We start from the raw sequence: 23034 nt of genomic DNA on the forward strand, positions 1-23034 counted from the left end.
AGAAAATCTATTTTTTTGACTCCACATAAGTAGATTTTTACATAATAAACATATAATATGGTATGCTTTAGTACCAAGTTTTTGCTATAAAGGTTTTGTCCTTTTTTTATTTGGTCGAATCTTTGAAAATTCATAGTAAATCATAAAATAGAAAATCTAATTTCTTAGACTCCACATGAGTATTGTGGGGGTATAAACCCCTATACCCTTACGGCTAGACTTGGGCCAGGAGGCTTGGCCTATTACGAGACAAGCTCAAGGTTTGATCCGACAGCTTGGATTTTCACGCAAGGAAACAAGACGTGGAGATCAAGCAGGATTCTAGTCGGTAAGAATAGGAATTGATATCGAACTATCTATGGCAATTGTAACCGACTAGGATTAGTTTCCAGATCTGTAACCCTGCCCTCCGGACTATATAAGGAGGGGCAAGGGACCCCCCTAGGACACATTACTCTCTCAACACAAATCAATACAATCAGACGCAGGACGTAGGTATTACGCCAACTCGGCGGCCGAACCTGGATAAAAAGCTTGCCTGTGTCTTGCGTCACCATCGAGTTCGTAGTTTGCGCACCGTCTACCGATAAACTACTACCGTGGGTATACCCCAAGGTAGACTGCCGACCAGCTTTCGTCGACAGTGGCGCGCCAGGTAGGGGGTGTGCGTACAACTTCTTCGACGAATAAGATGGTCACAATTCCAGCTTCCGCGGCCGTGCCTGAAGGCCTCACGTTCACCGTCGGCCAGATCACGTGGACGACGCGCGGCGGTGGTCTCACGACCACGGTTTTGGAAGGAACCCAGATCCAATCTAAATAGACGTCAGCTCCGACCACTCGGATGACGGCGTCGAGCGCCCGACCACCGCTCCCGCTCTACAAGGGGAAGAAGATCGACTGCTCGGACCTTCTCCAAGCACTTGATCGCGCTGATTCCAAGCTACTCGAAGCTTCTCAACTGATAGATGGGATCTCGCGCTAGCCTAACCAAGCCGCTCTAGCGGATTCTTTCAACTCCCACCGGCCAACTCGTGTCGTTACACACGAACGGCTGGGGACGTCTCTGACGATAACCTCAACTCCCTCAGGACGATCCGTCAAGATCGAGGCCAACTCGGAGGAATATTATCCTTGCGGTCTGAACAACTCGGCCTCTCTCTACTCGAGACACGTCCGATCCCTCTTTAACAATGCTGGTTGGTTGCCAAAGGGGAGCGGTCGACCAGCTCGTCATTACGTCAACATGGTGACGATCCAAGAGCTACGGGACGGCCAGGCTTCCAGCACAAATTCGAGCACTGGTTCCGTCCCCACTGAAGTCATAAATTCCGAGGACGAGGACTACGACTTGGATTTGCCGTCACATCCTCCGGGCTTCCCTCGTTTCCCGGTCTTCCCACCTCGGCGAGGAGACATCGTTTTCAACGTCAGCGCCGACGAGCCGGTCGTCGACGGAGAAACAGACGAGCAGAAGCAGCTCCGTGAGCAGCGTAACGCCGATCGCGCCCGACGACGCGCGGACGAGGAACGTCAAATCCCGCCGCATAATCTCAGCGACGCTTTTGACATGGTCGGAGATCAGCAAGTTTATAAAACGCCGAGCGCCAATGTGGCCGTCGCCATGGCCAATTTAGATCGGCTCCCTGATACTCCCGAGTGCCAGGGCGTCCGAACCAGCGTTCGAGCACACCTGATCGCCGCGATGGGGCAAACAGCCACTCTACTCAAAAGAGTCCAAGGCGTCTCTTATACAGGGGCCACCTCCGACCAGACTCACCGCAGCCGGACCTCACCGCAGCCCAGCAGGCACCACCGCAGCCGTTCCCCCGACGATCATCGGAAAGATTCACGACGTGACGATGGCGGTCGGGACGCTGGCGGTCACCGCGAGCAGAGTCGCAGGCGTGGTCAAGAAGTAAACCAGTACAGGGATCTTCGATACAACATCCCTCCAAAAGACGCCCGGGACCGCATCAACAGGCGCGCCACGGAAAGGGCAGTTCACGAAAACATGCGCCGTATCGAGTACGACGCAACGCACGGCCCCCCGGGCCTGAAGCAATTCTCTTCACACCTCCGCCAGGTCGTGTGGCCTCGCAATTTTAAGCTCGAGAAACTTAAAAAATACGATGGCAAGGAAAACCCAGAGAACAGGATCACTCTTTACGAGATCGCGGTCCGGTCAGCAGCTGGAGATGAGCATGTCATGGCCAACTACTTTCCGGTAGTCCTCGACCAGGCCGGTCACCAATGGCTTCTAGGCCTGCCCGAGGATTCCTTCGACTCCTGGGAAGAACTACGCCAAGCGTTCATCGACAACTTCATCACCACCTGCGAGCAGCCTGGGAACAAGTACGACCTCGAAAGGATACGAGATAGGAAAAATGAGCCTCTGCGCGACTACATCCGACGATTCTTGGATATGCGCCTAAAGATTCCGAAGATTTCCCACGACGAGGCTATATCTGCTTTCATCAAGGGGCTGCGCTTCCACGAAGCACTGAGGAACAAGCTACTGCGCAAAAGGCCAACAACGATGACAGAGCTCCTCGCCACGGCCAAAAATTATGCCGACACCGATGACGCAGAAAAACTCATCCGAGATGACACCAGAGGTCCCGACCAGCCTTCTCGGCGTGACGATAGTCGCGGCCGCTTCGACAACAGAAACCATCGCCGCCCCGATCACCGGGACCACAGAGAGGGCTGGGACAGGCGCCGCGACAACCACGACGATTTCAGAGGCAAGCGCCCTCGCTATCACGACCACGAGGTGAATACAGTCAAGCGCCCTAACGGACGACGGGATTACCAAGAGGACTACAACAAGACGTTGAAGGGACCGTGCCAACTACATCCCAAATCCAACCACACCATGGAAGAATGCCGCGTCCTCAAAAGCATCTATACGCGGCGGGCTGCTCAAGACGATCCCTCTAAGAAAAACGGGAAACAAGATGGGCGCGATCACGAAGACGAGGACGAAGACCAGGATAGGGACCCACGACACCAGTATGTCAGTCCTACTGACGTGGTCCATTCCATCTTCGCAGGCAAGGTCTCCATCGAGTCTAAACGAGAAAGAAAGCTCCTAAGGAGAGCCTGCCTCAACATAGACAGCACTGATGGTCTGATCGTCGATCCAAAATTTCCTCCCTGGTCGCACAGGGAAATCTCCTTCAGCAGGAAGGATCAGTGGGCCGCTATCCCGGAACCGGGTCGTTTCCCTCTAATCTTGGGCCCTTGCATTAACAACATCAGATTCGAGCGCGTGCTCGTGGATGGAGGAAGCTCCACTGACATCCTCTTCCGCAACAGCTTGCCCGCTCTCAAGATATCTCTGGCACAATTAAAACCCTACGACGCTCAATTTTGGGGAGTCTTGCCAGGTCAGAGTTCAGTGCCTCTCGGACAGATAACATTGCCTGTCCAATTCGGCACGCCCGACCACTTTCGGACAGAATTCGTCAACTTTGTGGTCGCCGACTTCGATGGGACCTACCACGCTATACTGGGCCGACCATCGCTGACAAAATTTATGGCGGTCCCGCATTACTCATACCTGGTCCTCAAAATGCCTACCGAGAAGGGCGTCCTGACCGTCAGAGGCAATGTCTACACTGCATATACTTGCGAGGAAGAGAGCTTCAAGATCACTGAAGCAATTGACCTCTCAATCCGGATGGCAGAAACAGCAACCCAAGCCGCACAGCTACCTCCCGAACAGCTCCGACTACCCGAGCAGGATACCGCCAGGAAGAATTCAAAATTCAAGGAGTATAAAGAAGTACAACTGGTCGACGGCAGCCCCGAGAAGACGGCCCTCATCGGGGCCAATCTGGACCCCAAATAGGAAGACGCGCTCGTCAGGTTTCTAAGGGACAACGTGAGCGTTTTCGCATGGAAACCCGCAGACATGCCCGGCGTCCCACGAAACCTGATTGAGCACTCCTTAAATGTCTCGAAGACCGCAAGACCAATCAAGCAAAAGCTGCGACGGTTCGCTCGTGACAAAAAGGAGGCTATTAGGACAGAAATAACACGGCTTTTAGCAGCCGGATTCATAAAAGAAGTGTATCATCCCGATTGGCTCGCCAATCCGGTCCTTGTACGCAAAAAGAATAATGAATGGAGAAAGTGCGTTGATTACACTGATCTCAATAAACACTGTCCTAAAGATCCTTTTGGTCTCCCTCGCATCGACGAGGTGGTCGACTCAACGGCCGGATGCGAACTCCTCTCTTTTCTAGACTGCTACTCTGGTTATCACCAGATCTCGCTAAAGGAAGACGATCAGATAAAAACGTCTTTCATTACTCCTTTCGGCGCATACTGCTACACGACCATGTCGTTTGGACTCAAAAACACCGGAGCCACCTATCAAAGGGCCATCCAACAATGCCTCCACGACGAGATTCGTGATGACCTCGTCGAGGCCTATGTAGACGACGTCGTCATCAAAACAAGGGATGCAAGCACCCTAATTGACAACTTAGACCGAACCTTTAAGGCGCTAAATAGGTACAAGTGGAAGCTTAACCCCAAAAAGTGCATCTTTGGCGTCCCTTCCGGTCTACTACTCGGCAACGTCGTCAGCTGCGACGGCATACGCCCGAATCCTTCAAAAGTAAAAGCAGTACTCGACATGCGACCACCTAAAAATGTCAAGGATATTCAGAAGCTCACCGGATGTATGGTCGCACTCAGCCGCTTCATCTCAAGACTAGGAGAAAAAGGCCTCCCTTTCTTCAAACTCTTAAAGGCGTCGGAAAAATTTTCTTGGACAGAGGAAGCCGACGCTGTGTTCACCCAGCTCAAGACTTTCCTCACTTCACCGCCTGTTCTTACAGCGCCTCAGCCCAATGAAGACCTACTCCTTTACATTGCTGCAACCGACAGGGTTGTTTCCACGGCAATAGTGGTCGAGCGAGACGAACCAGGTCATGTCTACAAGGTCCAGAGACCCGTTTACTTCATAAGCGAAGTCCTAAACGAGTCCAAGGCCAGATATCCACAAATACAGAAGCTCATATACGCCATTTTAATAACATCGAGAAAGCTAAAGCACTACTTCGACGGCCATCGAGTCTTGGTAACCACCAGTTTCCCTCTTGGGGACATTCTGCGCAATAAAGACGCCAACGGCAGAATTGTAAAATGGGCAATGGAATTATGCCCATTCTCCCTGGAATTCCAAAGCCGCACCACAGTCAAGTCTCAGGCCCTGGTCGATTTCATCGCAGAGTGGACGGATCTCAACGAGCCTTCCGTTCCCGACGTCTCCGACCACTGGTCGATGTTCTTCGATGGGTCCTTGAACATCAACGGCGCCGGCGCGGGGATTCTTTTCGTGTCGCCTAACAAGGACAAACTGCGTTACGTCCTTAGGATCCTCTTTCCGGCATCAAACAATGTCGCCGAATACGAAGCATGCCTTCATGGCATACGATTAGCCTTTGAGTTGGGAGTCAAACGCCTTTATGTCTATGGCGACTCCGCTTTAGTTATCAACCAGCTCAACAAGAAATGGGACGCAACCCACGAGAAGATGGATCTCTACTGCAAAGAAATTCGCAAATGGGAAACCAACTTCTATGGCATAGAGTACATCCACGTGGTCCGGGATAAGAACCAGGCAGCAGATGCGTTGTCAAAGTTAGGGTCATCTCGGGCCCAGATCCCGCGAGGTGTCTTCGTCGAGGACATCCATGAGCCAAGTGTGGGCAAAGACCCGCCCGAAAAGCAGCCTATTGAGGCAATGCTCATAGACGACGTTACTCAGACAACCAGTAACCGCGATTGGCGCACCTCATTCATCAGATATATATCGGACGGGTCAGGCTCTCAGGATAAAACAGAGAACAAGCGCCTCATTCGACGATCAAAGAATTACATACTGGTGGACGGCAAACTTATGCGAAAAAATGCAAGTTCTGAAGTGCTGCTCAAATGCATATCCCGGGACGATGGCATCAAGCTCCTAGACGACATACATGCCGGATCCTGCGGTAATCATGCTGCCTCCAGAACGCTGGTCGGGAAAGCTTTCCGGGCAGGTTTTTATTGGCCAACCGCGGTCAACGACGCAGAAAAACTGGTCCGACACTGTGAGGGATGTCAGTTCTTCGCTAAAAGGACCCACGTACCTGCTCATGAGATTCAAACTATCCCGTCGTCCTGGCCTTTCGCCTGCTGGGGGCTCGACATGATCGGGCCATTTAAACCGGCCCCTGGCAATTTCAAGTTCGTCTTCGTATTAATCGACAAGTTTTCGAAGTGGATTGAATACATGCCACTGGTCAAAGCAACCTCCGAGAAGGCCGTGGAGTTCCTCAATCAAATCATACACAGATTTGGGATCCCAAACAGTATAATCACCGACCTGGGTACTCAGTTCACTGGCACCACATTTTGGGACTTCTGCGATGACAGAGGCATAGTCATAAAATATGTGTCAGTAGCTCACCCACGGGCAAATGGCCAAGTTGAACGTGCAAACGAAATGATAATCGACGCCCTAAAGAAAAGGTTGTACACCGAGAATGACAGAGCACCTGGTCGATGGATGAAAGAGTTGCCGGCCGTGGTCTGGGGTCTCCGAACACAGGCTAGTCGGAACACCGGGGTGTCACCCTACTTCATGGTTTACGGCACCGAGGCAGTGCTGCCATCTGATATAACCTTCGGATCTCCAAGGATTGAAAACTTCGACCAGTCAACGGCCGACAACACCAGGGAACTCGAAATCAACTGCATGGAAGAAAAGCGTCTAAATTCGTGCCTTCGAACAACAAAGTATCTTGCGGCAATCAAACGATACCACAACAGGAACGTTAAGGACCGTTCCTTCGTGGTCGGCGATCTGGTACTTAGGTGGAAAACAAGCCAGGAAGGAATGCATAAGCTATCCACTCCCTGGGAAGGACCCTTTGTGGTCGCCGAAGTCACACGACCCACATCCTACAGATTGGCATATCCAGACGGAACACGCGTGCCTAACTCTTGGCACATAGACAAACTGTGCCGATTTTATCCATAAGTTCCAGTAACTTTTTCTTGTAAGTCTCTTATAGTTGGTAATAATAAAAGTTTTTTCTTTTTGGCTATACTTTGTTTACACGCAGAGCTTTCGGCGAAGAGCAACATTGTCCTCTGCGACGGAAACTCTTAACGACCATGAATCAAACACAGTGACACGTCACTCAGATAACTTCACAGCGCTCAAAATAATAGTCATGACAAAAGCAAACTTTATTACAAACTTTACATACAAAGTTTACAATAAATACCCTGACGGGCGGTCACTAGTCTACTCCTACAGACTACTCTACTGGCCTACTGCTCGGGCTGATCACCCGCTTGGCCTTGCTGCCCGGACGAAGGGGTCGGGGCCACCGGCGCCTGGCTGGTCGAGACCGTAGGCGTCGACCGCCCATCTCCGGCAATGGACGCCCCCGACAACTTCCTGGCCGACCTGTCTGAACCCGGCTGGTCGGGGGGAGTGACCGTCCAGCATAGATTGATGTCGCCGATCACCGTCGACGACAAGTCTAGCAGTCCAGCCCGAAGCTCGTCCGCCTCCTGCGGGCCGACTTCCTTGGGGTACCCCTTCTCCAGCCTGGACAAGTCGACCAGGGGGTAGTGGGCGCGCACCATGCTGAGGATATGCGCGCCAGCAAACTCCCCGGCGTCCTTCACGAACTGCTGGAGCTAGTCCCACGCCCGTTGCGCCTTTTCAACTGGCGTCAGTCTCGGCGCGCGGGGCTGGCTCTCCAGAAGCTCGGGGCTGATCAAGTCGAGGACCGGGGCTACTCCTTTCCAGATCCTACAACAATTAACCTTCCAGGAGTCCCGATCCTTGACCAGCTCGTCCATGTGCTTCTTAGCGTTCACCTTGAGCACTACAAATCAAGCAAGATGTTAGTTTCAACATATCGAAAAGAGCGATAAGAGGCAAATAACGGGGGCGGCGCGTATTACCAGACAGCTCCCGGTCCCTACGGCCCAGCTCCTCCCCTGCTCGGCGCCCGGCCTCCAGCGCACCGGCAAGCTCTTAGCTGAGCTGCTCTTTCTCCTACCGAAGGCGCGTGACCTCCTCCTCCAAACCTACATGAATGATCCTCTGGTCAGCAAAGTCAACCAACGCGGCTACAAACAGCTGCCTCGGAGTACGAGACTGACCTTCTCGCTGCCGATACTGGTCGGCCAAGCGTCGGGTAAGCTCGAGACGGTGCTCTTCCTGAGCGCCCATCTCGGCTACTTTCTCTCCAACTTCTGACCGAAGCCGGTCCACCTCCGCGGCCAGGGCCTTGTTCTCAGCTACAATGCCTTCTATTTGGTCGAAGCACCTCTTTCGGTACTTCGCCGTTTTCATTGCGCCCTGCAAGACGAACATATGTTGACCCAGCAAGATAACATAACAATGTCGAGCAGTGCAAAGGATCACTTACCTTGACTTCGTCCACGAGACGCTTGGCCGCACGCTCTACTCTGGCGGCCTCTTCTGTCTCCGCGAGCTCCTCGTGCCCGATAAAGTGGTCCCCGCGTTGGCGCCACACATATACGTGTTGGCGACATCACGAGGACGACCTTCAATCTCCTCCACCTCGTCACTGGAGGCCGCCTGGGTTTCCTCGCCCGCTGCATCGCCCCCGGTGGTGGTCGTAGGCATCACCGACCCCTGGACCAGGCCCGGGGATCCTGTGGCCGAAGAGACTCCTACCCGGGGCGGCGTTGGGACCTTCTCCCTTCGATGGGGGGAGGGGTTGGAGCTCTCCCCCCCCCTTTAGCGACGTTTCTCGGGGGAGGCGTCCCCATAGCCTCCTTGACCCTTGTCGGGCTGCTCGCCGCAGTCCTTGTCGAGGCCGGAAGCTCCTCGGCGCTCTCAGGCACGGCTGCTGCGCGGTCTGCGGCGCTGCGTCCTCAGCGGCACAAGCAGGCTCGGTCACCCTCTGGCCGGCGGCGCGGTCGGGGTTGACGTCCGACGCCGCGCTAAAAAACAAGGCAGCATTTTCAGCAAAAAAAATCGCCAAAGTACGTAAGTTGAACACTTACAGGTCTGATCGACGATGGGCCGCGGTGAACCTCCTCCTAGCCCTGCCGGTTGGCACCTGCACCCCCGTTTCCGTAACGCGCGGCGCAGGAGGGTCGCTGGCCACCCGATCAGTAGTGGCCGGTGCACTGTCTGGACGGCTACGAGGCCTTCGGACCGGCGATGGTGCGGTCTCCTCCTCGTCGTCGTCGTCGTCGGTGATCCGGACGAGCCGACGACGCTTTGGCGCTTGGCTGCTCTCTGCCGGCAGCGTCGGCGCAGGCGAAGGATCTGCTGCTAATGGCCTTTTCCCCGCCACTCTCTCCTCTGTGGTCGGGACGGGGCGGGCCAGGTCCTCCTCACTGCTGGTGTAACGAGTACACCGAGCAGCGTCTTCCTCCGGCGGATCTTCCCCCGCAGGATTCTCCATCCCAGGTGCCAGTGACACATACACTGTGCACCGGTCAACATCTCCGATCTGCAAAAGTAACAAAGATAAGTCAACAGCTGACAATAACAAATGCTAAGGAAAAATAAACAGTAAGATACCTTAGGTGCTGGTCGCCCCAACTTGAAGGCTTGCACCCGATCACTACCACGGACGAAGCCCCCGTCCGCAAAGTTGAACAGCTCGTTCAACAGCTGCTGCACCTCTGCCTTCTCCAAGACCTCAGGCCACATCCTGGTCGGGTCCAGGCTCCCGGCGTACTCGTACGCCGAGTGTACCCTCTTCTGGCAGGGCATCACCCGACGACACACAAAGTTGCCGACCACGCCTAGCCCGTCCAAACGCGACCAGTCGATCAACTTCATCAGGTCCGCCACTTGGCCGTCGAACTCTAGGCGGTCGGTCCAGCTTACCCTCTTCTCGGGGATGTACCCCACGTCGCAGAACGTGGAGCTGCCCGGTTCTTCCCTGACGTAGAACCACTTCCTGTACCATTCGGTTAGGGAAGTGTTCCACGGACAGTGCAGATAACGGTTCTTCATCCCGTCACGAAGATTGAGGTATACTCCACCTGCAATCTTGGAGCCTCCAACCGCTCCCTTCTTTCTTAAACAAAAAAGATAACGAAAGAGATCGAAGTGCGGCTCTATGCCAACATAGGCCTCGCACAGATGGATAAAAGTGGAGATGAGAAGGATTGAGTTCGGGTGCAGATTGCAAATCCCGATCTCATAATACAAAAGAAGACCCTGAAGAAAAGGATGAACAGGAACTCCAAAACCCCTCTTAATAAAATCCTCGAACACTACGATCTCACCGGCGCGGGGGTCGGGGTAGCTCTCCCCCTCGGGCGCCCTCCAGCCGCCAAGCTCCGAGCTGTGCAGTAGCCCCATATCGACGAGGTCACCGAGGGACTTTGCGGTGCTGCGGGATTTCTTCCATTCCTTGGCCATCAGCTCGGCCCTCTTCTTGGAGTCGCTCTTCGCCATTGGAGATGCGGGAGTGGTTTCGAGCTAGGAGTGTGCAGGTAGTTGAAGAAGGCGAGAGCGAAAAGCTTGAAGGCAATGGCAGGGTAAGCAATACGGGGTTAACGTCAGGATTTTATAAACTGCAACTCCACCCCTCCCACTTCCCGCATTCTTGGGAAGTGGGCAGGCCATACGGCAGACGCGGCGCTTCGGTTTTCAATGATTATCGACAATTAATGCGGCGGAGTTTTCGTACAAATTGATGGTTTCCTTTTCTCAAACCGCGCAAAGGGCGGCTGCACAGTTGCCAGGCGCAACTTTTCATGCCGCCATCTGACATCCCGTCAGGAGGTCTCGTCACGTCAACTTTTATGTGGTAAAATTTTTCAAAACAAGCAGACAAAAAATGGTAGAGAGTCAACAATCCGAGGACTGCACCGACAACCGAGCACTTGATGCTCGGGGACTGGTCGACCAGTCTATCAACTCGGAACTTCAAGGATTACACCAACCACCTAGCACTTGATGCTCGGGGACTGGTCGCCCAGTCTATAAAATCGGAAATTCAAGGACTGCACCGACCACCGAGCACTTGATGCTCGGGGACTGGTCGCCCAGTCTATCAACTCGGAACTTCATGGAATGCACCGACCATCGAGCACTTGATGCTCGGGGACTGGTCGTCAAATTTGTTGGGACTGCACCGACCACCGAGCGCTTGATGCTCGGGGACTGGTCGCCTAGTCTATTAGTTCGGGAATCACCGGGCTGTATCGATCTCCGAGCATTGTACACCCGGGGACTGATTGACCAGCTCGTCAAATTGATAAGTCTATTCGATGGTAAATGAGTATGAAATGCTCGGGGGCTGGATAATTTTAGTTTTTTAGACCTTGCTACAAGGCTCATACTTCGCCTTCCAGCAAGCTCGGGGACTACATCGGTACGATGCATCTGGCGATGCACCTCAGTTTCAAAACTACTCTGGGAAATTTTCTTTTGACCCTGGCACCACGTGCCTACATCACCTACTACCAGGCTCGGAGACTAAGTGGGCACACTTCACCTTGCGGTGAATATGCTTACTTTTCAGAAAAGTAAAGTGGGCACACTTCACCGGAAAAGAAATATTTTTTCTCAAGAGCACCATGCATTCTTCGAACAATTGGCTTCTTCTATGATCAAATATGTTTAGATTTGGTCAAAATACCGTCGCAATTGTCTGGGCAATATTCATGCTGATTGAAGATGTCAAAGTTTCATTGGTCGAAGAAGCTCAAGATGGCGTGTTACTTCACAATACATGGTGCTCGGGGACTAGCTGTGGGGGTATAAACTCCTATACCCTTACGGCTAGACTTGGGCCAGGAGGCTTGGCCCATTACGAGACAAGCTCAAGGTTTGATCCGACAGCTTGGATTTTCGCGCAAGGAAACAAGACGTGGAGATCAAGCAGGATTCTAGTCGGTTAGAATAGGAATTGATATCGAACTATCTATGACAATTGTAACCGACTAGGATTAGTTTCCAGATCTGTAACCCTGCCCTCCGGACTATATAAGGAGGGGCAAGGGACCCCCCTAGGACACATTACTCTCTCAACACAAATCAATACAATCAGACGCAGGACGTAGGTATTACGCCAACTCGGCGGCCGAACCTGGATAAAAAGCTTGCCTATGTCTTGCGTCACCATCGAGTTCGTAGTTTGCGCACCGTCTACCGATAAACTACTACCGTGGGTATACCCCAAGGTAGACTGCCGACCAGCTTTCGTCGACAAGTATATATCACAATGAACATATAATATATTTATGATTTACTCCGACAAAATAAACATAGAAGCTGCAACTATAAATTATTTTAATTAATTACAGAAAAGCATAAATATAAAGCTATAACAAAAAATATACTAAAGCTTACCATATTATATATTTATTGTATAGATATGCTCATGTAGAGTCTAACAAAATTATATTTTATATTTTATGATTTTTTCTACAATTTACTATGATTTTTTAAATATTTAGCCAAAATAAATAAAAAATAAAAAGACAAAACCTTTATAGGAAAAACTTTGTACTAAAGCATACTATATTATATGTTCATTGTGTAGATATACTTATGTGGAGTCCAACAAAATTAGATTTTCTATTTTATATTTTTTTTGTAATTTACTATGTTTTTTCAAAAATTTAGCCGAAATAATTAAAAAAAACAAAACCACCGTTACTATATCAAAATCACTATTTACTATAACAAAACCACCTTCAAAACAAGGAGGTAAAATATACAGTTTGAAAAGTTAAAAGATGTGATTTGCTCGATTTTGGAGTTGAGGAAGAAAAAACAGACTTTCGTAAAAATTAGAGGAGGAAAAGTAATTTTTTTCCCAAGTGGAATTGGGCTCCAACTCCAAGCCGAGCACTCGCTTGAGATCCCCTTGTTCGGGCGCTCCACTAGGCTTCCTCCGCTCGAGGTCTCCTCATCTCCTTTTGGGCCTTGTTTAGTTTCAAAATTTTTTGCAAAATCGACATTGTAGCATTTTCGTTTGTATTTGACAAATATTGTCCAATCATGGACTAATTAGACTCAAAAGATTCGTCTCGTCAATTTCGACCAAACTGTGTAATTAGTTTTTATTTTCGTCTATATTTAATACTTCATGCATGCGTCTAAAGATTCGATGTGACGGGAAATCTGAAAAATTTTGCAAAATTTTTTGGGAACTAAACAAGGCCTTGGCAGATTTACATCAATTCACGTGTATTGAGATGGATTGAAGTGAAATTTGAACTAAATTTCACCCCAATCTACATCAACACATATGGATTGAAGTAAATCCGACAACGTCCGAACAAGGCCTAAAAAATCTAGATAGACCCAGAACTATCCTCGAATTTGGCCCAAAAATCTACTGTTACTAATAATTTTAAACGCAGGTGAGTGAAAGCCCAACAAGTTTGTTCCTGGTGCCCTAATCCGATACCCTGTCGGAGCGTCGCTCGACCCCGACTCCCGAGTCCCTCGGCGCCGCTTTCCTTCTCCCGTACGTGTACCGTGGCGAACACCAGAGCGGCGGAGGGGCGGCGGGACGGCTGGCGGCAGCTCCCTTCCCTGCGGCCTGCGCAGCTGAGCCTCTAGCCTCTGCCCACCGGACGGCAGAAGCCGCCGGTAGCCATCGGCCGGACATGTCCAAGAAGCTCGGCAAGCTACCGCCGCCGGCGGCGGCGCATGAGGAGGCGAGAGAAGAGCTGTTTGCTTCATGCTCTTTTGCCGACCTCGGCCTCCACCCTACCCTCTGTGCCCACCTTCAAGGTCGCTCTCTATCTTCCTTCACTCTCCTTTTTTTTTCTCGTAGTTGTGATTTGGGCGTTCGGTTCTGAATCACAAACTTTGCTCGCATCAAATTGAATTTCTTTTCGTTACAGGTTTAACTTCAGTATATAATATTTTGCTCAGTGAATTGATCGAGTTTGGTGAACAAATGTCATGTTCCTAGGATTTTGTACTAATTGAAGTAGCAAATGTAGTTCTTGGTGGTGGTTTGAATTTGCAGAGAAGTCACGTCTGATGCAATTGATGCTTAGATAGAGGGTTTCTTTGTGCTTTCGAAAGAATTCTGCAGGAAAATGGACTGCTTCCTGGTTATCAAAACATAACAAATGTTGAACAGAAGTCTGCAAAAACGATGCACATTTTCCTGCTTGCTAAATAGTATTTTTTTTCATTTAGATAAGATGAGTTTCGAAGCACCCACGCGAATTCAAGCTCAGGCAATTCCAGTCGCCATTTCGGGACAGCACATGTATGCTCTTTTGATTCTCTGATTTATCGTAAATCCTTAACTGAAGTGCTTTTCTTTAAAATGAATAATGTTTTACATTGCAATTTCAGGCTAGTGAAGGCTGCAACTGGCACTGGGAAAACTCTCGCATACCTTGCACCCATTGTGCACCTTCTCCAGATGAGGGAGCCTCGTGTGGATAGAACTCATGGAACCTTTGGTAATTATTTGTGCCTTTTTTATGTTCCACGTGCTGCTTTTGATGGGTAAATCCAAATTTCCTTCTAGAATATGTAATTTTCTTAGCTCAATGTCTTTAGTCGTAAAAATTTAAATGTGCAGTAAAGCTGGGTCTCTTTGTTTCCTTTCTGTATAGCCTTACACCAATCGTGGTTTGTCTATCATGATCTTCTGCAGGGATTATTCTTATATATTTCTTCTTATTTTGGAGAGAAAATGAACTCACTGCTACATTTGTTGTCATTTTGGGAAAAAAGTATGACAGATTAAAATTATTAATGCACCATGGATTTTGTTTTGATTAAAATGACAATCTTGCTTTGTTGCCTGTGTTATTATGGTTTGTGACTGTTTGCAATCATCCAATGGAATTCAGTTCTGCTATCTTGTAACAAAATGATGATGATAAGTGTAGTGTATGTCAAAACAAAATCATCTGACACAACAATCACTTACTAAGTGATTTTGACTCACCTAGCAAATCATCCTGTTGTGTGATAATGAAAAAAAAAATACACGAGCAATTCTTCTCTTGATCCTCCCTTAATACTGGTTGATGTCACTAACTGTTTGATGATAGCATTGGTACTTGTGCCAACACGAGAGCTATGCTTACAGGTTTACGGGATTGCACAGCAGCTGGTTCATCGTTTTCACTGGATTGTCCCTGGGTATATCATGGGTGGGGAGAACAGAGCAAAAGAGAAAGCAAGACTGCGGAAAGGTATATCTTGTCTCATAGTGTCATTTATGGAAGAGTTAAATGCATCAGCGGCGCTTGAACTTGTCAAAGTGTGCCAGTCAAGTCCACAAACTTTGTAAACACATTTTTGGGTCCCTAAACTTGTTATGTGGTGCAGCGCACATCCCTAAACTTATAAAATGGTGCACCGCAGGTCCATTTCTGGACCATACCGACCACTGTGGTGCGCCACTTAACAAGTTTAGGGATCTAGAAATGCGTTTTCAAAGTTCGTGGGCCAAAGTGACACCCCTTGACAACTTCAGGGGCTGCTCACGCATTTAACTCATTTATGGTGTCAAATGTGCCTCTATGTGATATCAAGCTTTGACCCTGGACATTTGTTTCTAGGAATATCAATTCTCATTGCTACCCCTGGGCGCCTTCTTGACCATTTACAGCATACTGCTTCATTTGTCTATTCAAATCTGCAGTGGATAGTTTTTGATGAAGCTGACAGGTCTGATACCAACAGTCACGTCATTTGGTTTCCAAAGAAGGCTTCTTATTTGGTGGGCACAATTTTTACCACTCTTGTGTTGTATTAATGCAGCATTCTTGAACTTGGTTTTGGAAAAGCAGTTGAGGATATTCTAGAGCACTTGGGTTCAAGGAATGGCGCCCCTGGCCAAATTAAAAGCAAAGGGGAGCATATCCGAAGGCAAAACCTTCTCTTATCCGCAACTCTTAATGAGAAGGTGAATCGGTTGGCAAAAATTAGTTTGAGAAACCCAGTGATGATCGGCCTTGATGATCAAAACAAGCCTTCGGGGAAATCAAACAATGTAGGGAACAATCATACTTCTCTATTATCTGATGATGAGGAGGATGAAATGATGGGAAAGCAGAATGATTTAGTGGAACATGCGGTTGATGATTTCAAGCTTCCTGCACAATTGGTTCAAAGATATGTTAAAGGTAGCAACAAGTTGCTTGCTTTAAATTTTTTAGAGGTCATGCCTGTCATTTGTTGCTTAGGTCGTATGACAAATCTTTGCTTTTATTATTTAGTTTCATGTGGTTCGAGGCTTGTGGTTCTTCTTACGATTCTCAAATCTCTATTTGAAAGACAAGTCTCTCAGAAGGTGAGTTTTGTATTTCGTCCTGATGTTTAAATTTCACTGAACTATAATGTTTTCTTCAAGTCACCACAGATAGGTCCTAGTAGTCGTGAGACTTCAATCTATTATGAAATAGCTTACATTTGCCCCCTTTTTGCAGGTTGTTGTTTTCTTCTCAACCTGTGACTCTGTAGATTTCCACCATACAGTACTCAGCCAGCTCAAGTGGAGCTCTGACCCACATCTTGATATTGATAAGAAGCAAAATTTTCTTAGCTGTAAAGTGTTCCGTTTGCATGGCAACATGGAGCAAGATGATCGCAAGAAGTCATTTTTGGGTTTTGGTTCTGAGAAATCAGCAATTCTTGTATCTACCGATATTGCTGCTAGGGGCTTGGACTTTCCAAAAGTCAAGTACATCATACAATACGATTCTCCAGGAGAAGCTTCTGAATACGTTCACAGGTACTCACACATCTACTTGTCTGATGCACTTGTAGTTGTTTTTTCTTAGTTTATTACCCCCTTTGTAATTTTTTGTGCATGATGAAATTTTAAAAACTATAGGTGGTTTGTCAAAGTTAACACATAACTATAGATTTTAAAAGTTGAACTAAGAAATTACAGAATTAACAAGTTATATCACAAAACTGTAGATTTAATGTGCAATCTATAACATAACATGTGCTTGCATTTGTTTGCATATTACATAGTTCCATGTTGCGTTTTCCGTGTTCACTGCATTGCTGTTATAGTCTTATAGAATCTTTTTATCTAGCAGGTTTGCTAAAACTAATGCAGTCGTACAGTGTATTCTTACTTGGCATTTTGTTCTGTACTCCCTCTGTTTCAAAGCATAAGGACCTTTGAGTTTGGCCTAAGTCAATCTATCCTAAGTTTGACCAGTTTATAGAAAAGGACAATATTTACGATTCTGGTCGAGAATCATTAGGCCCATTGTGAAATTTATTTTCACATCTTACTCTTTTGATGTGGTAGATTTTAATACCCTTCTCTATAAATGAGGTAAAACCTAGAATTGTTTTGACTAGGCAGAAGTCCTTTTATTTTGGGGATAGATGGAGTAGTTTCTTATGACTAAACTCCCAATTCCCAATATATAAACCAGAATAATAATTCACATTTTACTTTGCCATTGCTAATTCTGATTTAATAACACTGTCCACTTCACTAATTAGGGTTGGAAGAACTGCAAGAATTGGTGAAAAGGGTGAGGCTCTCCTCTTTCTGCAACCTATTGAACTTGACTACTTGAAAGATCTGGAGCTACACGGTGTATCACTGACAGAATACCCCTTTCAAAGGGTTTTGGATAGTTTCCCTGTAAATGGGCAGAAACCCCACAAAAGGAAGCTAATATCCTTAGACATGCATCCTTGGATAATGTCTCTGCAGAGATCACTTGAGGCTTTTGTTGCAGCTGAGGTAATGCATATTTTACCTTTTCCTTCCAGTGACTGTTTGGTAAATAACATGTTTCACCTTTCAGTTATGTGAGAACTTGCACATGTGAAATACTTGTGCTGATTATTTGTTATGAATATCGTAAACTATAGTAAACTAAACTTTAAGCAATGGATATCAGTTAATATGTTCTGGCATTCTTATCCAGGATGCAACAAAGAAGCTTGCCAGGGATGCCTTCTGCTCCTGGGTTCGTGCCTACACTGCCCACCGAGGTGAACTGAAGAAAATTTTCATGGTGAAGAAGCTCCACCTGGGCCATGTAGCGAGGAGCTTCGGGCTGAAGGAGCAGCCGTCGCTGGTTGGAAGGTCACATCAGATGCAGCTTAAGAAGAGGAAGAAAGAGCAGAAGCGTGAGCGGCCTGCCAAGAGGAGGAAGCTTCCCTCTAAGAAGTGAAGTTACACACCCGAAATGCTGCATCGCTTGACTTTGGATCATGATGCGCGCCAATTTTGGAACTAACAACCGTTGTGGGCTATGCCTAGGGCTGTAACTCTGTAACTCTTGACATGAGCTATTTTGTTCGCGAGATTACATGTTTGGATATCGGTCTGAACGTAGGAACTAGCAACAAATGTACTGTAATGTGTGTTGATAATCATCCATTAGACCATTACTATTATTTTAGTATCCACCTGGGTTTTTCTTAAGTCTCACGCCGGCCTTTGCCCCCTTTACAAACAGTTTGTTTAGAAAAAACAGTATTTCTAAACGAACTGTTTGTTTTCGCCCATGGATTTTTGGGAAACTAATCAGGCAGCCAGGAGCCAGCTGTGCACATTGCTCTACCACAAGTGGTCAATAGAGAGCCTGCAGTGTCACTGTCAGAGTAAACAGTTAGACCCCACCAAATCACTGGCAATCTTTGACTTCCATTTTCATATAAACTATCACAAAATCACTGGCAATCTTCGACTTCCATTTTCATATAAACTACCTCTATTCACGTTACTGTATTGACTTTCATCTCTAAGTGTCTGTCCGTACTGGTACTTGTTTACCTACAATATCTTCAGCTGTACAGAGAAGCAAAAGGGCAAAAGTTAGCTGCAATGCTGTGATCAGGTAGGTGACCTGGCTATTCTTCCCGTAGCTCGAAGTCTGCAATTTGCACGGATCAAGCACCAGGCAAATAGCTTGTTGGGCTGTTGCCCGCTCCAACGTGCTCCCAACCACACCAGTCCTCCACGGACAACCTGCCATGTGGGCCATCACGACTTGAGATCCCACATGTCAGTGACTGCAACCCCTCCCAAAGTGAACTGAACCAGACGATCCAGCAAAGTCCAGCGAGTACTGCACTCCACAACCGCCTTCCCCTCGCCGCGCCTCCACCAGCTACGCCGTCACCGTCACGCGAGCTCACGCGCCGGGGGGCTCGGAAGCACAACCACCACGCCGACGCCACGCGGCGAGCCTGTCTCTCGTCCGGGGATTCTAGCGCCGGGTAGTCTCAGCGGGGCCACTTGGAGCAGGCGGCATCCCCTCGGTACTGCTGCTGGTTTGGTGAGCGCGGGGAGCCGCGGGATGGGAGATCTGGTGGCGCCGCCGCCGGCGGCGGCGGCTTAGCGTGATGGTGGCCCCGGGAAGTAGCCGGGGCGGCCCGTCGCGCGTAGCGGCGCGGGGCGGCGTTGCCGCGCCCGGGAGCCCGCGAGCCTCTTCTGCGGCGACCGCGTTCGCGGCGCTCCGGCGCAGGTGGCGGTGGGCGGCGCCCTCGGGCGCGTCGGCGCTGGAGCGCGCGGCCCGCGCGTTCCTCCTGGCCTCCGCGGCGCTCGTGCTCGCCTGCGCGCTCTACCTCTACGTGTTCCGCTACGTCGGCCGGGGAGGTCGCGCTCGCGCCTTCGCCGCCGCGGGCTTCGTCGGGGACGACGCCGGCCTGGGCCTGGGCCTTGGCGGCGGGGCGTGCGACGTGTTCGACGGCGCCTGGGTGCCCGACGACACCGGCCGACACCCGCTCTACAACAGCTCCGAGTGCCCGTTCGCGGAGCGCGGGTTCGACTGCCTCGCCAACGGGCGGAACGACACTGGCTACCTCAAGTGGCGGTGGAAGCCGCGCCGGTGCGACGTGCCGCGGTTCGCGGCCCGCACCGCGCTGGAGCGGCTCCGCGGGAAGCGGGTGGTGTTCGTGGGGGACTCCATGAGCCGCACACAGTGGGAATCCTTCATCTGCATGCTCATGGCCGGCGTGGATGATCCCAGGACGGTCTTCGAGGTGAACGGGAACGAGATCACCAAGACGATACGGCACCTGGCGGTCAGGTTCGCGTCTCACGGCCTCACCGTGGAGTTCTTCCGGTCCGTGTTCCTCGTGCAGGAGCATCCTGCCCCACGGCATGCCCCCAAGAGGGTCAAATCCACATTGAGGCTGGACAGGATGGATAATTTCAGCCGGAAATGGGTGAATTCGGACGTACTGATTTTCAACACTGGGCATTGGTGGACGGCGACCAAATTGTTTGATATGTAAGGTCCCTTGCATTGATTTATTGTGCCTTTAAGTTCTAACTTGAAAATGTGTAGTTGTTTCAGTACTGTCGATGTCTTATATCTGCTTTGCGTTCACATTTTCTTAGGATCGAATACTTGTTTACTATATTCATGGTTGAATAGGTAGTGATGTATTTCTTCTTTGTTTTAAGAAATGTGTGGTATCATGTTCACCTTGATGCTTTGGCTGCTGCCCATTATTTTTAATATCATGCTTTATTTTAGACATAGAATCCTAGCTCATATTCTAGTTAGAAGTAGAGTTTGATACATCTTGGATATTGGGGAGTGATGCATCTCTCTATTTCACATAGGTACCAATAATGTAGCAGAGACTTGGGGGGTCAGGATGGGGGGCTACAAATCAAGGGGAAAATGCGAGTGCTTTGCAGATAATTTGCTATACCAACTTTTTTCTTGGTACCTAGTAAAATCATATGTATTGGATCATATTGTTTTTGATGACGCTTCATCTGACCTACCGATAGGTACAGTCTTACATGACTGCATTCTTGAAATGTCAATGTTAAAATCGCTGACTTGGTGATTTCATCTGCCGGATGATATTTGCCTTCCATTCAACATCTTTTCCATTCGTTTCCAGGGAATGTGTTCATATCATTTTTGCCATCTGCAGATTTTACAAAGCATTACTGTGTTGCTTTTAACATAGCCTTTTTATCTTCATATTCTCTGCATCTAAGTGGTGTGCTAGTACTAATGTAATTGAAACACAAGTTTAATAGTTTTCTTATTACATGATCTTCCCAACAGGGGTTGCTATTTTCAGGCTGGACGTTCTCTTAAATTAGGTACATCTATCGATGCTGGTTTCAGGATGGCACTGGAGACCTGGGCCTCATGGGTACAAAAAAGAGTTGATTTAAACCGAACGCATGTCTTCTTTCGCACATATGAGCCATCTCATTGGGGGTATGTTTTATAAGAAATTCAGACTCTGAAAGATTATTATGGTTTTTTTTTTCTCGAACACAGTATTATGAAGAAAAAGGGGCAAGAGCCCTTACAACACACACCCACACTCCTAATCTCTTAGAAAAACACACACGCATTTTACTAAGACAATAAAAGATTATTATGGTTGTCAGGCAGTTGAATCTCATGGGGAAAAACATGTAAAGGTGTTAATTATATTCTTAAAGATTGTTGTCATCCATTCATTGCACCTTTTCATTTGATATTTTCATTGTTTCCCTATACAAATACACTTTTTTTAATTCCTAAAAATATGATATGGTCTAACTGACATGACCATGACTACCACAAAAACTGTCAATGTTGCAAGAAATTTTGCAGTATGAATTCTTTTCCTCATTTGCTCTACTGTAGCAATTCTGTAAGAACTGACAGCAGTTCTCTTCCCATTTCATAGGGACACAAGCCAAAAGGTGTGTGAGGTAACAGAGCAGCCTTCATCAGAGGCCAAAGGAAATGATAAGAGTGAATTTGGGGCTATACTTGCTGATGTTGTAACCAACATGAAAGTTCCTATCACAGTACTAAATGTAACTTTAATGGGAGCGTTCCGAAGTGATGCACATGTTGGCACTTGGAGTTATCCTCCCACTATACTTGATTGCAGCCATTGGTGTCTTCCTGGAGTCCCTGATGCTTGGAACGAACTTATCTTTTCGTACCTTTTGACAAATGGTGAGTTCTTAGTTATGCTAATGTCTATCTTCATTTCTGTAAATCCTGTGGGTAATGTATTATCAATTAAGATAAAATTTTCACATAGGAGTAAATTTTCCTTTCTTGCAAGGCTCAATGTTGTTCCACTGCAGCTACAGTATTATGAATTTCCAGGACTTACAATCTTTCATATACAATACCCTTTTTAGCTCTGCTGAACCATGGTGCCCATGGAATGCCACGCATAGCATGAATAGTGAGATTTCCCATCAGAAATAGTGAAATTCAATGTTACTTGAAGTGGCGTTCAAAGCTGCACTGAGAAGTTAATTTAGGCTATGTTAGTTGATCCCTGACAACCTTTAGTATAGCGGTCATCTGGAAAGATTAAGCAGCTACTTACTGATGCTACCTTGGAAGGCCTCAAGGTATCTTCCAAAAATTGCCACTCCATTGTATATTACCTTATCATCGATTACTGCTGCGTGTGTAGTGAGCTAAACATAGTTCTATACCTATCTGTTAGTATTGGTCTGCCTTTAGTTGCTTCAAGTGTTATGAACAACTGAACAAAAAAAAGGTGTTATGAACAAGCTTGTCATTAAGATTAAGGTTAACCTGTTGTCATTGTATTTAGATGGTCACCTGAGCTCATTTTCCCCATCTGAATTGCACAGGTTGGCGAAACATGGAGGGCTGAATTTTATGGCCGCATGCTCAATCTACCCCCACTTTTTTATTGTGATATTTGACATTACCTGGTATACTAGAGAATTAACAAACATCCGGGACAAGGCAGCTGCATCTGCGGTGGTTCACTGGACTTCTGCATTCTTTTCTTCTTTTTGACTTGTATACACGGTGCTGCATCGAGAGTTGTAGATTTTACATCACTTCTTTAATTCTTCTGGTTGGTAAGGATTAGAAAGCCTTGACATTCGTTCTCTCAGCCCTATTTACTAACGGTTCATTTTATATGTCGTTAAAAATTGAGTTTGTATTGTAATCTGTATGTACAAACATTACAGTACTTGATACATTGTCAGAAAGTGCGCGCTCTCAGTTGTATTGGCAAGTTTTGAATGTACATTGCATTGTTTTGTTTCTGTACTGTCGGTATGCGTTGTG

At 48.1% G+C, this 23034-nt stretch overlaps 2 protein-coding genes across 4 annotated transcripts; both read left to right on the top strand.

The window, feature by feature from the left end:
* On the top strand, positions 13426-18416 carry LOC8077129 (DEAD-box ATP-dependent RNA helicase 17). 2 transcript variants are annotated; one of them, XM_002439784.2, is made up of 10 exons: positions 13426-13768; positions 14186-14258; positions 14348-14457; positions 15058-15201; positions 15571-15679; positions 15773-16137; positions 16231-16304; positions 16441-16745; positions 17480-17726; positions 17914-18416. In XM_002439784.2, exons 1-10 carry the CDS (start codon positions 13642-13644, stop codon positions 18160-18162), a joined length of 1803 nt encoding a protein of 600 aa, XP_002439829.1. In that variant the 5' UTR covers positions 13426-13641; the 3' UTR covers positions 18163-18416. The 2 variants fall into 2 exon arrangements, with proteins under 2 accessions (XP_002439829.1, XP_021303188.1); XM_021447513.1 differs by having other exon boundaries at positions 13427-13768; positions 15096-15201; positions 17914-18400.
* Positions 18897-22993, top strand: LOC8077130 (protein trichome berefringence-like 7). 2 transcript variants are annotated; one of them, XR_002447562.1, is made up of 5 exons: positions 18897-20229; positions 21028-21186; positions 21647-21924; positions 22116-22334; positions 22584-22993. XR_002447562.1 is itself a non-coding variant. In XM_002439785.2 (4 exons), the coding sequence occupies exons 1-4, from the start codon at positions 19340-19342 to the stop codon at positions 22604-22606; spliced, it is 1350 nt and encodes a 449-aa protein (XP_002439830.2). In that variant the 5' UTR covers positions 18906-19339; the 3' UTR covers positions 22607-22993. The 2 variants fall into 2 exon arrangements, 1 of the variants encoding a protein (XP_002439830.2); XM_002439785.2 differs by lacking the exon at positions 22116-22334 and having other exon boundaries at positions 18906-20229.

Source organism: Sorghum bicolor, chromosome 9 (assembly GCF_000003195.3).
Source record: "Sorghum bicolor cultivar BTx623 chromosome 9, Sorghum_bicolor_NCBIv3, whole genome shotgun sequence".
In the NCBI taxonomy this organism is placed as follows: Eukaryota; Viridiplantae; Streptophyta; class Magnoliopsida; order Poales; family Poaceae; genus Sorghum; species Sorghum bicolor.

Coding starts and splice junctions, on each gene's coding strand:
- LOC8077129 (XM_002439784.2), top strand. CDS start 13,642: ATGTCCAAGAAGCTCGGCAAGCTACCGCCGCCGGCGGCGGCGCATGAG. Junction 16,746..17,479: donor GCTTCTGAATACGTTCACAG/GTACTCACACAT, acceptor TTCACTAATTAG/GGTTGGAAGAACTGCAAGAA. Junction 17,727..17,913: donor AGGCTTTTGTTGCAGCTGAG/GTAATGCATATT, acceptor ATTCTTATCCAG/GATGCAACAAAGAAGCTTGC.
- LOC8077130 (XM_002439785.2), top strand. CDS start 19,340: ATGGTGGCCCCGGGAAGTAGCCGGGGCGGCCCGTCGCGCGTAGCGGCG. Junction 20,230..21,027: donor GCGACCAAATTGTTTGATAT/GTAAGGTCCCTT, acceptor TCTTCCCAACAG/GGGTTGCTATTTTCAGGCTG. Junction 21,187..21,646: donor TATGAGCCATCTCATTGGGG/GTATGTTTTATA, acceptor CCCATTTCATAG/GGACACAAGCCAAAAGGTGT.